Source organism: Trichoplusia ni, chromosome 6, assembly GCF_003590095.1.
Source record: "Trichoplusia ni isolate ovarian cell line Hi5 chromosome 6, tn1, whole genome shotgun sequence".
Lineage (NCBI taxonomy): Eukaryota > Metazoa > Arthropoda > Insecta > Lepidoptera > Noctuidae > Trichoplusia > Trichoplusia ni.
In genome coordinates this window covers 15,986,336-16,003,648 of record NC_039483.1, presented here as the reverse complement: position 1 = coordinate 16,003,648, position 17,313 = coordinate 15,986,336, and the positions used below count along the sequence as shown (strand labels likewise).

Sequence of the window (17,313 nt, the reverse complement as noted above, 5' to 3'; positions counted from 1 at the left end):
TTCTTCAAAATAAATTATCGACTAGCATATCACGAGGATTTAAAATGATTATGTTGATTAATTATGGCTTTTTATTTAACTAAACCATTGCTATAAGTTGTAAAATAGACTGCTGTATTTTTCAAAAAAATAGTATTTTCTTTGATCTCTTTATTTTATTTGATGGTATGTACTCATGCAGTTAGTTTTGTAGAAATGCGGATTGGTCAGTGTAACTGCAACATGTAAGGCGGGAAAAGTCAGTTCTGTCAATCGTGTTCATGAATATACAACATTTCAAATGTACTCGTCTTCACTACAAGCATATCCACTGCATTCGTCGGGCAATTCCAAATGAGATCAGATCTATTTGTTCAGCGGTCGAGTGTATCTATAGCAGGTTGATCGTCAGCGTCAATGGGGCCATGTATTGTGGTGGCGGCGCTGGGAATCATTACTGTGGCATCTCCAATCTCCCCCCAATTACTTTCGAGACCGTACTCCGTACTTGCGCGCTCTCATTGTGTACACAACGTATTATCATAATCGGATTTCTAATCATCTGTGTGCATCGACCTTGATATTTCGCGTGGGAAAGTATTAACGGAATGCATCTTTAATTTTTATTTCAACAGTAAAACTAGATTACACATCGGGTTAAAGGCAAGTCATGCATTCATCCTGAGGCTTTGAATGAAGTGTAATTAATGCAAGAACAATTTTTGTATTGCCTTCGTTTGTAAACAACAATGGCGCAATCAATCGTCGGTTGAATGCCAGTACACATCAATGGATGCTTCTCTGGCGCTAAGTAGTGCGTTCTCTACGCTTTCCATAGTTTTTCATGGACCATACAAGTCTGTTTTTGTATTTATCTGAATAGCTTCACTTTCCCCCGTTGAATGTGGTTTCACATACGTCAGCGGTATAATTTCTGCCCGTCAGGTGGTGATTTAAATCAATACAATTAATAACCTTCATTTTCTATTGCAGTGAAACTTGAGTAATTTGTTTTCACATACTGACACTTATTTACCTACTTCTCTTATTGCTGATACAACAGCGGCGGTAATGTATGTGTATGTATCCATGTTTTATAAATATCTGCCGTTAATTAACTTTTATCTCACATTTGTTATCGCTAAATGTTTTAAATAATAATGTATTACAAATTACACTTGTTTTTAAATTTAGGTACCTACAACAGAATATGGGTACACTTATACTTCGATCAATTCAAAATACACTTTATACTTCCGTATTCTTTTAAGAAATTCCAGTAACTTTGGTCGTTCAAATCTAAAAATAAATTATATAATTCCTTTTAGTAACCCTTTCCGTCTTCCTTTTTTAACTACTGCTGTTCAAAGTTCTCTCCCATAATCTTCCCTTGCCTACAACCCCTGAGCTTTGTGAACCTATTCAGACCGTCGCGCGTCGCGCCTACGTTTCCCAGGCCAGCATTTCTGACGATGTCTCTTTGAAATGCATTGACTAAAGGTTCAAATTGTATTGATTTTGCCTGCAGGTTCATGGGCGTGTGCGTGCACGAAGGGCAGCTGCACGCGCTGACGGAGTACATGGAGGGCGGGTCCCTGGAGCAGCTGATCCTGGGCCGGCCGCCCGAGCCCATGCCGCAGCCGCTCCGCATCTCGCTGGCCGCAGACGTCGCCGACGGCATGATGTACCTACACTCCCTCGGTGTCTTCCATAGGGATCTTACTGCTAAGGTGAGAACAACTTTGACCTTTCTTTCCTTTTCTATGACGTTCTATCATGAGAACTACCACCAGTTAAAGTGGGATTTTTGCCATTGTGGGAAAGAGACAGCACAACTGCAATAACATTACATTAAAAGGTGGTGGTGCTTCTTTCAGTAGATATATGGTTCCATTTATTAAATAGGCAGATTGAGAAACTAGCATTGCTTCTATAATTGATCGATTTGTAGAAAAGCCGGGTTTTAAGTTACCGCTTGTCCATCGAAATGTAGGATTATTTAAATGAAATTGAACCAGTACCTTATGTATATTTTTCCTGTTTTCAGAATGTACTATTAAGAAAATACGGAGAAGGCGACTACATGGCTATTGTCGCTGACTTCGGCCTCGCAGCCAAAATACCTCATGAGTGAGTATATTCATAAAGATATTAAATAAGCATCCCGTCTTACAACAAGACAATTTGAGCCTCAAATGCTGATTCATCGCAGGTTTCTTGACATTTTTAAGATCCTAGAGTTGGCAACAAACAAATGACACGCGACGAACAGTCATCAAATAAATTGACGAGAATACCACAATACTAAAATCATCAACTGAAAAATATACCGTATTCTTCAACCGCTAAGCAACAAATGCAATACAGTAATAAAGGTATCATAGATCCATCCGAATGTATTTAGATACAGCTCAGTATAATCCTGTGTTACGGTAACATAGTCCATTAGCTAGCGGTACGTATCATGTAGATACATCCGTAAATAATCAATTACGGGCCTCGTTGGATATTGCCGAGTTACGTGAGCATACACTGTAGTTAATACGTCCAAACTGTATCTGCATATGGGGCTGGTTAGATCAGTATAACTGAAAACTGTTGAGGAATTTAGCGGTTCGTCTTTGGAGTGTAAACGTGGCCAGAACTAATTCGCATGGTTTAATACATACATCTCAATAGTATCCTATTTACCAACCTATTTACCTCATTTTTAATTCAAAAATGAAATGATAATTATCATCTTTGTGTAAGGTGATGCTGGGTAAAGCCCTACGTATGATAACGCCATTTTCTTCTAACTCTTATTCGTCGCATCAATCCTGTTATCCATCCAGGTATCGCCAATTGTAAAAAATGCAGTCTTAGTCAGCACTTGGGTTGTTGATACATGTAAGTATAAGCCTTTTACCGCGAACCAGCCATTTCTTAGCCGACCAAAAGTTTCCACGTCGACTTTTGCCGCATTTGATACTAATCACAATCTTTATAACAATTCAATAGAAAAATGCAAATTCCCATTAGAAAGTCCACAATTAAATCTATCTTTACCATCATGACATTTATCTTAGATCATATTTCTTCCAATTGAGGAAGGCGACTTCGTGTGGTAATTGGGCTTCGATAGCGTTCGCATGTGTGCGTGCGCGATTGCATACACGCACATCAACTAATGCATATCGCACGCACTGCTACTAATATAGTGCGGGCTCGTTATTCTTTAGAACGTTTAGTGTAATTTCTTTATTACTACGTTAATTCATATTTTACTGTTTCTGGCCATAAATTGCATGAAATGTAAATTAAGTAGGGTTGTAATATTTATTTTCATTGTAACGTCAATTGCTGGATTAGAATTGCAATGGATCTGTTTATTACTTGTGAGGCAAAAACAAACCGATATCAAGAACGTGTATGAATTAATTACATCTACTTACAATTCAATGTAAACTTTGTCATAAACCTAATTAAGAACTCGCACACGTAACGTCTTAAATGTAGCTAAGTGAACGAACATTATACTAATTATCACGTCTCGATGGACAATTTATGTAAAAAAATACGTATATTTTACAACATAGCTGTCACATTTGTCTTATGCACGCTTCGATACAGTACACGCCATTTCGCGTGTAAAAGATATGCCGATAGTCGCCGTGCAGTCGTTACTCATTTTCAATTTTACCATGGAAATTGCGAAATTACCAATGGCCTAAATGGACTGGGTGCTCCCCTTGACACGTTTTATGGTCATACAGTGACTTGTCGTCCCATTAAACGTATTTTATTATTGCGAAAAAGTTATATTGTGAACTTTATGTTATTAACAGAAGTTCGATTTTTTTTGCTAATCCCATGAAAATGGGAAGCGAAACGCAGAAGTGAAAGTATACACCGGTCTATCTTCCTCTATATCGAAAAGGAAAATTTTAAATTATAAAAAACTCGTCTATTCTTCCAGGAACGGCTACAGGCTGCCCAGCGTGGGGTCTCCGTGGTGGATGTCCCCCGAGTGTTTGCGCGGCCGGTGGTACGACCACCGGTCCGACATATTCTCCTACGGGATCATTCTGTGCCAACTTATCGCCAGGGTAAGTTTTCAAAACTAAATCAAGGATAACACTTCAATAAATACGGACTAAAAAGTCTTCGGCACGTGATTCCCCGATGGAAAAAACACAAAAACAGTGTTCTAATGTCTCCTAACAGCAGTTTTTGATTTTTCGCCAGGTGGACGCCGACCCGGACGTGCTGCCTCGCACGGACAACTTCGGCCTCAACTACATGGCGTTCGTGGAGCTTTGCGATGAGGACACCGTTCCTGAATTCTTGAGGCTTACCTTCAACTGCTGTATCGTAAGTTCATTTATCATGTTTTGGCTAATTAGAATACTAGTAAAATTTCAGTACGTAATAAACCTGGTTCATATTTTCAGTATGAGCCAAAAGCGCGTCCACTATTCCCCGAAATAGTAAACAAGCTGGCTGAGGTGAAGGAAAGCCTCGATGACGCGGCGTGGGCCTCACACAACTCTAATAACCATAATGAAAGGTATTATTATAATGAGTGATTTTATCTTATTCGATAAGATCGAATTTAGATAGGATTCTAAAATTAGTTTGTTCGTTTACAGTGAGGACGCGGATTCTTCAGGCCCGCGCTCTTGTCCCGGACTGTACGCGTGGCGACGTCCACAACGGTACAAGTCTGAAGGCAGCCCCAGGCATCATGACCATGACCAGCGTAAGTTACTGTTATTATACATAATAGTGGCCTATTGATTTGTCAGTGTCGAGTACTTAAAAGAAAGTTTGATTTGTCTAAGGATTGGATTTGTTCTAATGAGAGTTTATGGTACGCTACAGTTCAACACCGTCGCTCTCTGTCGGAGCTGGAGTGGGGCGCGGCGCGGCTGGCGGGGGGCGCGCGCGGCGGGGGCGCGCACCGGTCCGCGGGCGCGCTGGCGGGGCGCGGCGCCGGCGGGGGGCGCCTCGCGCGCCTCACGCGCCTGGCGCACGTCATGCTGCTGCGCGACGCGCACGCCGCGCCCGCGCCCGCGCGCGACTCGCTGGCCGCCTTCCGCGGCGTCAAGAAGATCCTGGAGCCGCACCCGGGCTCCGCGTCCTGCGCCGAGCTGCCCTCGCCGCCGCGCGCCGCGTCCCGCGCGCTGGACCTGTCGGACGACGCGCGCGCCGCCTCGCTGCCGTCCTCGCCCGCGCTGTCGCGGCGCGGCAGCCTGGACGCGCGCCCGCCGCCGCGCCGCGGCTCCTGCGAGAGCGGCATCTTCTCCGTGGCCAACGAGGAGCTGTGCGGCGCGCGCGCGGCCGGCCGCGCCCGCGCCGCCGTGTGCGCCTGCTCGCTGGTGGGCTGCCCGCGCTGCTGGTGGCGGCGGCGCGCGGCGTCCCCGCGGCCCGCGCCCGCGCCGGGCCCGGCGCGCGCCACGCTGTGCGCCGCCTGCCTGCTGGCCTACGACCGGGCGCTGGACGCGCGCGAGCCCGCGCCGGGCGCCGAGCCCTTCCTGTGCGGGCGCGCGGACGACGCGCCCGACTCGGGCTCGGAGGGCGAGGGCGAGCCCTACGAGTACCACATCCTCAGCCAGTGCTGCTGCGGGGGCGCGGCGGGCGCGCGCGCGCGGGCGGCGGCCGTGCGCTCGTCCAGCGTGTACACGGACAGCAGCGAGGACGTGGCCAGCCTGGCGGGCTCGGACAGCCTGTACTGCGACGAGCGGGTGCCGCGCCACGTGCGCTCGGCGCAGATCAGTAAGATCGTGGAGTACTTCGAGCGCAAGGGCGCGGACTTCACGTGCGAGCGGTCGCGCGGCCACTCGCGCTTCCGGCTGGCCGCGCCCGCGCCCGAGCGCCGCAAGTGCGTGGCGCAGCAGCGGCTCATGATCTGTGAGGGCGCCGTCAAGTCCAAGCTGCCGCTGTTCGACAAGAAGTCATAGCGCTAGGCCCGCGGCCGCCCGGCGGCTCGCTCCCCTCACTAGATACGTACGTGGCCCCGCCGGCCTCCCGCAGGCCTCACCTACACTGCTGTACTACAGTTCTTCAGCGTGGCGCGGTGCCGATGTGTTGCCTCCACTTCGGATCTCCGGATCCTGGGACTCGTGACTTCCATAGTGTTTACAGATGATAATAATATTTTTATTGTTAGCAGCTGAGCGCAGCTAACTATTCATTATTCACGTGTTAAGAATATTTGATCACAATAATTGTAAAATCAGTATTTTCCAAGGCTAGTGCCAATGATGCCCTTCGAGGACGGAAGCCTGTACTTCAGCCGGCCGGGCCGCGCCCGGTTTGGCATCAAATCGAGTTTGTTTGACTGATTGTAACTTCGTACTTTATTTATATTTACGATAAAGACGGAAGTAATTGAGATTACAAAGAAGGTTGTAGCGGAGATTAGTCGAAATTATCGGTGATATAGTCAATGTGTGGTTGAATAGTCCTTTATAACGTGGCCTATCCGTATATTATGAAGGCCTTTTAGTCGTTTTAGTCTAAATATTATAGACGACATTGCGTTCTGAACTTTGATTTCGCTTACACATCAGATGCAGAGTTGCAACATGTAAATAATAATTAATTTTAGGTTACTATTCGTTAACTTTATAATTTATTTTTATTTTTTTCCAGTATTAAATATTACTTGCCAGTTTACAGATAATTTAAGTGTGTACATAATTTAAATTTAAAATTGATTGTCATAATAAAACTTATAAACGTTGGCTACAGATTAGTACTGAACTAAATATATTACGTTAACAGTTTTCAGCTGATTACGTTAAGGTTCTTATTTATATTTAACTTTACAAAGATGCAATCGCTATATTTCGTTAATCTTCGACAAAGTCATTTATAATTATTTTAAATTTATTATTTACTTTAAAAAGATCATTTTTCTTATTTATATTTATCTTACTTGATAAAATATATGTATACTCATAATATACGGGCAAAATACGTCCTAAAGTATATAGTTACAAATAAACTCGGTGTCGCGTTGCTAGTCTTATAAAACGCGCCGCCTCTGTCGAAATCCGTCGTATTAATGTGTAAAGAAGGATGGTGTGGACTTACAAACAATATTTTTAATATTTTTCTCTGAGCATCATTTAAATGTGCGTACATTAACAAATAAAATGCTATCGACATTAACTAAATGTACGCATATTTACCGCAAAAATGGATTCACAAATCAAAGTCGTAAGGAAATCGAACATAATACTTTATTTATACATTTTCGGACTTATTTGTAGCGGCGACTTTGTTTTGTCGATCCCTCTCATTCCACCCTCCGGTTTCCTCTAAACAAAATATAATGTACAAATATGTGTCAAAAATCAGACCGAACTATAGAGAAAAAAATATTTTGTGTTGCCAGTTATTCGACGTTACAATAAATAGAAGGAAAGCTAGAAAAATAATTACCAATAATAATACAGTTCCTCGTAAATTTTGTTTTAAATACGATGGTAACACTTCAAACAAACAAATGTCATAATCCAAATAGTATTTTTTACAGTATGTAAAAAAATATTTATAGAAAATATACGTTAATTTCACACGAAAAGCAGTAAATATCTGGCAACACATAATGTAATGTTAAAATAATATCATATTTTTGTAAATACAGTATTAACGTGGTGTATTTAAATATCATTGTCATCTTATAGTATATTTTACTTTAAAATCATGGTTATATTGTTAAAGTCAGGGTATACATGGTGTAAATATAAAATGTTGAGATAAAATTGTGAAACACACGATCCGCCGCAGCGGTATAGTTGTCAGTGCCAAAAAAAATATGATTTCACTTATTAATCCAAGTGCCTGATTCACTTTGTCGTTTCGTTCCGAAATTCAATTGCAGCTATCGTTAACAGTTGAAATAGATATAGACTTTTATACTTTGTTCTTGTTGTACAGAAGATGGATACACTCAGTTTACTCAAGTCGTGTCCAATTTCTGTATTTATCTGAACGTCGCGGCATGTCGTCGCGGCTGACGTAACTTGGAATTAGTGTTGGAACTCTTCTTTATTTATATATGAATGAGCAATTACGTGTCCGTCCATAATTAGGCGATGAAATGCTTTTGTCCTCGGTAGCTGTACCATCTTTAAAACTACACGCAATTTTATACTCTATACCTAGTGGGGAAGGTGTAATATCGTGTAATATTGACAGGTGGTACAAATTGTAATGTTGCTATTTACCTATTAGATTTGAACGCATTTCGATCGATACTTACCCCATTTGCCAGTAGCGAGTACTATATTACTATAAGTGCGTAAAGGAAAGTAGCGAAAAGTACTATTTATGGTACCAGTTAATGTCAAATGGGCACTAATTGGACACTAAGACTGATAGAGGAACTACTTAGCAGCTTTTTTGCAGCAATCTGTCAGAGACAGACTACTATGGATATAAGACAGTGGGTATTGAGAATGTTCCTAGGTATTGTATCGAAAACCGTTAAGATAATTCCTTTATTAAGGAACAACCATTTTATGTTTTTCTCATTATAGCATCTGTTTTATTAAGTCGTTCAATAACACTGTCTTATAAGAATAGTATTAGCTTTCATCGTAGCGGGTCCTACGTATACGATGCGACATAAATCTCTGACGGCGAGAAGTTTTGTCTCTAGCAATGCCGTCATACAGGCAATGTCGCAGGTATCAGTGACTTGTGTTGCCTCGTGTACGCAGGCCCTTATACCAGCAATCTGTTATGTTATATATTGAAGTCGTTGCTGTATATATATACCATTGTTTAAATAGCCGATTATATTAGTGAATCCCATTTTTATTCCCATTTCATTGTATTATATGTGTCATGTTACATTTGAATTTTGCGAACTGTCGAGACACTACTTAAATAGAATTCTGTCTACAACTTATTCGACATAAATCGAATATGATATTATTATAGAACAAATTGTACCTAACTATAATTGTAAGGTAATAGAACGCATTTTAGCGTTATTAAAATTCAATTTAAGACATTGTGATGTGTGAAATAAATTCAAGTTTGTCAAACATTTTCAATATTTTGATGTTGTTATTATTATCTTATTTGCGATGGCAACTTTGTCAATCAACCCTCGGTTTTTGATCGACTGATAAATCGAATCTGTTGTCATATTGTTCATTTTCTTGCTTTACGAATTAATCGACAACTTTTGAAAGTTTGAATTATAATAACTTACAATATATTAGAACAACAGTCTCACTTAGATCGAGGTGTATGAATGAACCATGTTGAAATTTGACCATAATAATGATTGTGTTGTTATAATAATAGGTTGACATCGCAAATATGATCACTTAACAGTTATAGATATCGATTTCGGTATAAATCTCTTCTACTTATCATATATTAGTTTCCATCTTAATATTTATATTAAGCAATTCGTACTTCCAATAGTTTTGATAGACAAATTCGTATTTGATCAGTAAAATTTAAATCTTCAACATTTGACTATTAATAAGAAAAAATATGTTCCACAATGCACATCTTGATTTGATTTTTTTTAATTCTTTAAATTACTATAACAAATTAATGCGTGAAATAGTATCGACTTAATATTTTGTGCAATAGAAACATTGTTAGATACAATGTCGTATTTAATATTGTGATTGGCGACATCTTTGGTATCTGTCAAACGTTTCCCGCCATTTTAAGTTTTAGTCGATACGATATTGGTTTGACAGCGTGAATGAACAGATACCATTGATGTTAGAATAAATACTAATTATATGCAACGGACGCAGCTAAATTAATCAAAAACAACTGAAATTAGCCTACGAAACTCAAAATGCATGTAGCTAAAGCAAACAACAAAAGGAGTCGATTAATAATGTATATTTTCGCATGAGTTTCTAATATTTCTATTTGTTTTCGAATCGAGAAAATATTATTGTCACCTTAGGTGTAACTTTTCTCAATTATTTTAATTATATAAAAAACGTTTCAGCACTAATTCGCACCTGCCAATTAGTAAGGTCTTGTATTTAGTTTGAGGAAGGGACAAAGTTACACCGCAATAAGCATATCAGTTACAGAGTAGGTAATTATTAGTTATTTTTAAATACTTAGGTTTTAACGACAACACACGACCGATTGTAATGACACACCTACGTAATATGGGGGCGAGAAAGTTCTCTTGAATATCCAGAAATTACAATATAGAACACTTTGAACAAAACAATGTTGGGTTTAGATTAAAGAGAAAAAAAAGAGTTCGTAGAAAAAAGTTCAACTTAGTTTCGAAAAGGGAACAGTAAATATCTTTCATAACACTGCGACAGCGAAGCCTTTGTTCAAACATTTTTATGTGTCTCTTAATTCCTGCTTAAAGTGATAAAAAGTAATATAATTATGTTCATGTAGGTATATGTTACCGGTATATGTTACAGAGGCTATTTTACTGTGGTTTAATCTTAGATGGCCACGTTCCTGATACTTGTGTAATATTTCTTAAATATTGTCATTTAAAATGAGACAAGAGCCACTTAGTTGACTCCATGGCAGTAACAAGCATAATAATGTATTGACAGTTATATTTGAGCGATGCAATACCATTTTATATTGGTGCTGCGTGATGAGGCGTCAATACAGTCGGCCGTGAATGTCGTGTTATTTAAGTTTTGTGTACATAGCTCCTAACGTTCCTTGTTTTTTAAGGCACTAACGGTTTAATGTAGAACATTTTCTTATACGGTTGTGTCATTTACAAGCCCAGACTTATTATAGTTATAGATGAAGCCGATTAGGCAGTTACTGAACGAGAAATTTGTAAAATGAAGGTCGTATTAAATATATTTTGTTTCAAAAATGGTTGTTTTTTTTTCTGACGTTCTATGGAAAGCTACCCCATTTAAAAAAAATGGTACCACAGATTCAAACTTAAATGATACAACGAGCATCCCGTTACATTATTTACCGAAAAACTATGAATTATGTACTAATGTGGCGTTAAATTTTATAATACTGAAGTAATAAATAAGACAGTGCACCACATTAAATGTTTATTTTATGTCACAAGAACCTGTATTTCATGATTATTGTTTTGTATGGAGAGATGGTTCTTATTTTCCTTCTTCTGTTTCTCCCTCTAGAGGCCACCTCTGAAAGAAAAAACATTATCCGTATCCTTTAATGGTCGATAACTTAACAAATTACTTCGACTTAGATCTTCACGATCCACCGCTGGACATAGGCCTCCCTATGTAAAGGGAGTTTCGCCCTGAACCCCACGATGGGCAAATAGGTTGGTGCCCAAGAAAAATAAATTGTTATTTAGGAAAACACTGCTGTTACTATGTTTTTAGTTTCTAGTCACCTCACAATTCCTGTTCTATGTCAAAACCCTAGGTCCCAATCCATGGATAAGTATATGCACTAAGCTTGAAAAAATAATGTAGTGTAAGTAAAATTGGCGTTGTGTCGTATTTTGAATATTGGAGCATTTTACACTGCCTTGTATCAAATTATTGGATAAACATTATTTACACTAACGCTGTCGAGTAAAGTTCATAAACATTTTCAAACGGCTACGGTTATGATCGACGTACACAAATTACGAATTTAACATTCGATTAATTATTCTTCTTCTCATCGATTCCAGTCCAAATACGCAAAAATTACGACTTCGTATCGTGTGATTGTGCAACCTCGTATCTGAGTCACAGGTAGGCCTACGTACACGTAGGCTGGTAATAGAATGTTTTTCTTTGTGATACGCAAATTAATCCTAGAAGAAATCGGTATTCTGCCCTCGCAACCTTTGACTGTACTTTTAGAAGATATTGATATGACTCACCCGCTTTGCCGGATCAAGTTTGACTGGGCACGCTGACGCTAGTCGTCGCAAGGCTTCAAGGCCGGCTGCAGAGCCGATATCCACCATTTCCCCGTCGACCATTATTTTGCCGTCGATAACATGCTTGTCATATAATTTCTGGTCTACTTTTTTCCCGTCCACTATCGCTCCGTTTTCCGTTATCCCGTCGCGCATTGTACCGTCATCCATAACCCCGCCATGTGTTGTTCGGCCGTGCGATCCACCGCCGTGCGATCCTCCGCCATGCGATCCCTCGCCATGCGAGCCTCCGCCATGCGAACCCCCGCCATGCGAGCCTCCGCCATGCGCTGCCTCGCCATGCGCTGCCGCGCCATGCACTGCTCCGCCATGCGCTGCTCCGCCATGCGCTGCCGCGCCATGCGTTGCCCCGCCATGCGCTGCTCCGGCGTGCCTTGCCCCACCGTGAGCTGTCCCCACGTACATGGCATCGCCGTGCATTTTCCCGCCGGCAGACGTTCCGTCGGTCCTCTGGAATATGTGTCCGAGTCCCACTTTCGAAAATATCGCGTGCGCGATGTTTTGAGGTCCAAAGGCTTTGGTGAAGATAAGTGCGGCGAGTGCGAGCATGCAGGTGGCCGTGGCGAGCGCGGCGTGCAGCATGGTGAAGCGTGGCGGCGGCGGTGGCTCGCGGCTCGCCGCTACTGTCGCCACCACCTCCGCCTCAGCCGCGTGGGCTACCTCATTCCTCCTCACTCGTTCTTTTTCTTTTCTCTTACGCTCTTGTTCTTCGGCACTGGAAATAAGTACTCACTTTATGTAGGAATACCTAAATGAACATAACGTTATATAACTCCAAATGAACTAGGTCAAAAAAAAAGTTAGGGAATCTCTAATTTTTTAGAGTGGAATGAATAACATCGAAAGAGCTACGAATATTTTCAAAATATTACAAACACACCCATTTCAAAGTTAGTTACCCTTTTCGTAAGATATTACAATTCAGTAATCCAGGAGAGAGGACAGTCTATTTCGTGGACCTCCTGGACTAGCGGATTAGTCCTTCACGCTATTTTTTTATCCACACAATGTTTACTTTCCCTACCTTCCTTCCTTCCAGACCGTCACTGATTCACAATCTAAAAACAAGAAGACTCACCAATCACACATTATATATTTAAAATAACGGGTCTTGTTGACATTTCATCCATTTTTATTGGTTCAATTTTATAATTAAAATCATGATTATGTGTAAAGCGTTTATTTATGTAACATTATTGTATAGTTTCATTTTATTTGATGTCACCGTAACACATGACAGCGATCTGACGTTCATGCTATGTTATTTTTTGTTCTGTCTAGGAGCTATGAGCTCCTTGTTCGCTCGCCTGCTGCTTCTTGTGAACTTGACACTGAAAAGGTACAGATAACGAAACTTCATTAAAAAGCAGTTTGAAAAGAGTTTGGTGTGGTTTGGAAGTTCCTTGGAAGAAAAGTAAGATCTGGTACGCATATTCTACAATTTTTAGATAAAATCAGGGATGCATATTGTTGCGCTTATTATCTAACCTCTGTTGTAATCTTCCTGCGCTTCAACGTTTCTAAAAAGTAAATCCTTAGCAACAAGAATAGTTACTCTTGTTGGTGCTTTTTAGTCCATTCATGTAATTATTGTTTCAAGCAAACCCCAATTATGTACAGGAGACGCACAGATAATTTCTTATAGAACTATTTATGTCTGGGTGTGATATGTCTGAATATGTATGTATTCAGAAATAGGTATAGATAAGTATGTTTATCAGTTTTTTATTACTCATAATACAAGCTTTACTTAGTTTGAGACGCAGTGTTAAAATGGTGGGATATTATATTAATTAGGTATAGGTACCATTTTTTACCGTTTACGGCAAATTGTTGATACATTATCTCTATTGTGGGTCTGTCCATATAGACCTTCCTACTCTTATAATCAAAATAATACAATCGTTTTAAATATAGATACCTACATCCTCCAATATTGTCATAACTATCTTTCATCTTTCATCTATCTACTACTTACACGATCACTTCCACCCAACTCGCAGGTGCACTTGTAGGGCGCGTTCATCTGCTGGTTGGGCCTCATGATCTTGACCATAACTGGCTGCGGCTGCTCAGTTTTCTGAGAGAAGAACATCTTGTACAACAGGGTCAGGATCCCCGCACCGACAACCACCCCGGCAACTATCGGCACCCAGTTGTTTTCGCGGTCCCCCATCACTCCCTCCACATCAACTGGTATTTTATTGCTATTTTTGTGTTCATTTTTGGTACATGTTTAACCAAATTAATTATTTTGTTTTAGTTACAATTTTGGCAGAGAAATGACATTTGTTTCTTCATTTCGTCTGTGGTTGACGTGAGATTTTAGAGAGTTTCTTGTGTCTACGATAATATCTATGAGGCCTATTAAGTGTTCCTTCATGTTAACCTAATATGGTAACGCAACTTGATGGCTTTGCGGAACTTTCGACCTGCGGAATCCAAATCCAATTTATTAATAGATTTGTCATTGAAATTTAAACTATATTTGCAATTTTATAATTCCTTATTTTCGTTCTAGGCCTGAAAATTTTCAAACGCTGGAAACAGCAGAACATTATGGGCTTCGTTATATGTAACGCTGTACTCTTACAAATAAACACATAATTGCATTCTATTCCTAAAAAAATAACCATAAGAAAAACCACGACAATACTCCTTCAGCAACTAGCGACTTCTTTTCCAGATATCTAAATAAATATAACGACGCATATACCGAAACAAGTCGCGATACTTATCCTCATTTGCGCCACATCACATTACAGCTAAACATTCGTGTGAACGTCGATTGTTCGGGCGAATCCGTATGAATCGAACATCGGTTTCGCACCCGAACTACCGACGTCGGAAACATTCGTATCGCGTCAGTAACTCAATATCGATTTCAAATGCGAGCTGTGTAAATGTGTACATTCGGCGATACGACGACTCACGCATGTGTGTGTATGTGTGAGCGGGACGCGTTCTATGTCACACTCACACACTATTCATGCATTAATTGATTTAAAAAGAAGACTGAACAACTATTTACACGAATATTGCATCAAATATTATTTTTGGGTAAAAATAATCAAAATGCTATGCAGTTTTTTTCATAAACTTCGGCTCTCCACGAATGTTCGCTCGTTTGCACGACGATCGATTTCATCGTGATGAAGTTCCTGCGGACAGGGACTCGGATTTGGGCGTACTTCAGTCAGTTGGCGCTAATACAAGCGCATAGCGGACGTGTTACGGCGAGAAAAAATGGAGTGGTCGAAAGAACGAATTCTAATCTTTATAAAACACTACAAAAGTGAACCAATATTATGGAAATCAATGGCCAAGGGCCAAAAGGGAATAGAACTTGTTCATAACGCTTGGGTGAGGATCCACAATAGTCTGGGCTGGGATTGTAAAATTGACGATATGAAGAAGAAACGTGATTCGCTCATGGCGGGCTACCGATCAATTATAAATAGGAAAAGGAAGGCTATTAGAAATGGAGAGGAGCCTGAACAAATAACTTGGTTTGCATTTGACGCCCTACATAGCTTTTTGGGGCCGGTGTACGAAACACAGACAGACAATAATGAGGTAAGAAAAGATAAATTATATTAATTTCATTTTATTAATATACACTCGACTTTCAATTTATGTATTGATTTCTTATTTATTCATTTGTAAAAAAAAGTGTATTTTTCGTTAGACTAGCGAAGACGACAGCGAAGATCAGGGGAGGAATATAGCTGAACAAAAAAAAGAATGGTCTGTTCAAAATACAGGACGTTCTCTTACTGAAACGAATGCTAATCCACCTCGACAAGCGGCTCCCGGCGCTAAACGAGTGAAAAAAGCCTCTTGTACTATTGGAGCCTCTGGTGACGACGATTGCGACATTTTTGGAAAACTTGTTGTCAAAAAGATACGAAAAATACATAATTTTACAATGAAAGAAACGGTGATGAATGATATTCATCACATTCTATGGAATGCGCGCATGCGGGATGCGCAGGTATCACATGATCACTGTTAAAGAAGATAGTTGCGAGTATGTTCCGCCAAATTCACGATTACCCTGAGCGAGTAGTGCCCAACAGCTATCAATACTGCGTTTATAAACTTAATATTGTGGAAGTATGAACATAACTAAATAGGGTATTTGACTGAATCTAATAACTAAAGTCTGTATATTCCGTCACCAGTGGCGTAGCGATGGGGGGGGGGGGGGGCGGAGGGGCGGACCGCCCCGGGCGCCACTATCAGAAGGGTGGCCAAATTGAGATTTTTCGTCAGTCAAACAAATAAATTTTCGAAAAAAGCAAAATTTAGCTGTCTCTTGGCCAATAGTTAATATGATATGAATTTTTAATGTAAAATTTCGTTGTGCCGCGCGCGCCCTCATAAATAAATAGCTGTAACTTCGTGAAAAATTTATCGTTATTTTTTCCATTTATAGATTTTAATATTTACTATAAGTAACAAAAAAGACAGAAAAGCTAAAAAAAAAATTTACTTCTTTATTGTGAAACCCAAAATTTAGTATTTTGGCCTTAAAAAGTGGTTTTTTTTTAAACTGCCAATTATTTTATGACGTCATATAGGGCGGCACATTTTGACTCCGCCCCGGGCGACGACCCACGCTACGCCACTGCGTCACACCGTTTGCAAAAAAATATTGAATACGTATTTTTCACCCTTCTATTCGGTAGTGGGGGCTTAAAACAAACACTTTTAAGTGTCGTCACACAACGTTTTAAATCACTGTATCCCGTTGATTTTTTGTTTACGATATAAAATAAAAGATACGTATCCAATATCTTTCGAAAATTTTTATGACGGACTAATTAGTTTTTTTTTTTGTCAAATACCTTATTATGGTATATTAACATGACTGTAGGTATAAATGTGTATTACCAGCCTATATTCGTCTTACTGCTGGGCACAGGCCTCCTCCCGTATATAAGGAAGGTTTAAACATTGATCTCGCTAGCTCACGAGTTGGCGATTTCTTCCAATATTTAGAATCTAACGACATTGCTTATATTTAATCTGTATGTGACTTAAGTAGCATTTAGATATAGGTGTAAACTATTATGTTTGTTAAACTTTGATTTTTTCACAAAATGAAAATATTTTGAGTTTCGCTGTACGCTGTGTTTATCTTAAGTACGTTATTCAGCCGTATTTTAGTGAAAATATTAAGTGTGTTTTAAATCTTAATACTAGGTACCTAAGTGACAATACAAAAGCGGAAATCCAAAAATTTGAATTCATCATTTTAAAGATCTTTAATAGGATTTCCGTTTTTCTACTGTCACTTAAAATACCTAATGCAAAGGTTATTTAACTTTACTTGTATTATTCTTACACATAATAAAATATTTATAAATGTATCGGTAATGTGTGAGTGTATCATGTTTTAAAATTCAATGATAATAAATATGAAATTAAATTAGTCTCAA

At 39.8% G+C, this 17,313-nt stretch overlaps 3 protein-coding genes across 4 annotated transcripts in view; 2 read left to right on the top strand and 1 right to left on the bottom strand.

Annotated features, from left to right (window-relative positions):
* Positions 1-10,822, top strand: part of LOC113495186 — a 93,150-nt gene extending 82,328 nt beyond the window's left edge. Inside the window, exons 3-9 of the mRNA XM_026873795.1 lie at positions 1,508-1,709; positions 2,027-2,109; positions 3,938-4,067; positions 4,207-4,332; positions 4,413-4,528; positions 4,611-4,720; positions 4,843-10,822. Of these exons, the coding sequence (XP_026729596.1) occupies positions 1,508-1,709; positions 2,027-2,109; positions 3,938-4,067; positions 4,207-4,332; positions 4,413-4,528; positions 4,611-4,720; positions 4,843-5,921 (1,846 nt within the window). The 3' untranslated portion in view covers positions 5,922-10,822. The remainder of the gene's footprint in view (positions 1-1,507; positions 1,710-2,026; positions 2,110-3,937; positions 4,068-4,206; positions 4,333-4,412; positions 4,529-4,610; positions 4,721-4,842) is intronic.
* Positions 10,823-11,002: 180 nt separating this feature from the next.
* LOC113495274 (glycine-rich cell wall structural protein 1-like) lies at positions 11,003-12,980 on the bottom strand. Of its 2 annotated transcripts, none has more exons than XM_026873938.1 (3): positions 12,948-12,980; positions 11,810-12,584; positions 11,003-11,114 (listed from the first exon to the last, which is right to left on the bottom strand). In XM_026873938.1, exons 1-3 carry the CDS (start codon positions 12,956-12,958, stop codon positions 11,076-11,078), a joined length of 825 nt encoding a protein of 274 aa, XP_026729739.1. In that variant the 5' UTR covers positions 12,959-12,980; the 3' UTR covers positions 11,003-11,075. The 2 variants fall into 2 exon arrangements, with proteins under 2 accessions (XP_026729739.1, XP_026729740.1); XM_026873939.1 differs by lacking the exon at positions 12,948-12,980 and adding an exon at positions 12,769-12,921.
* A 2,003-nt stretch (positions 12,981-14,983) lies between these two features.
* On the top strand, positions 14,984-17,280 carry LOC113495272. Its single transcript, XM_026873934.1, has 2 exons — positions 14,984-15,445; positions 15,558-17,280. The coding sequence occupies exons 1-2, from the start codon at positions 15,116-15,118 to the stop codon at positions 15,882-15,884; spliced, it is 657 nt and encodes a 218-aa protein (XP_026729735.1). The 5' UTR covers positions 14,984-15,115; the 3' UTR covers positions 15,885-17,280.
* The last annotated feature ends 33 nt before the right edge of the window (positions 17,281-17,313 follow it).

Bases quoted from the DNA above. Each gene is read 5' to 3' on its own strand.
- LOC113495274 (XM_026873938.1), bottom strand. The intron at 11,115-11,809 runs GTGAGTCATATC...TTTTTCTTTCAG, and splicing joins AACTTGATCCGGCAAAGCGG to AGGTGGCCTCTAGAGGGAGA.
- LOC113495272 (XM_026873934.1), top strand. From the start codon at position 15,116: ATGGAGTGGTCGAAAGAACGAATTCTAATCTTTATAAAACACTACAAA. The intron at 15,446-15,557 runs GTAAGAAAAGAT...ATTTTTCGTTAG, and splicing joins CACAGACAGACAATAATGAG to ACTAGCGAAGACGACAGCGA.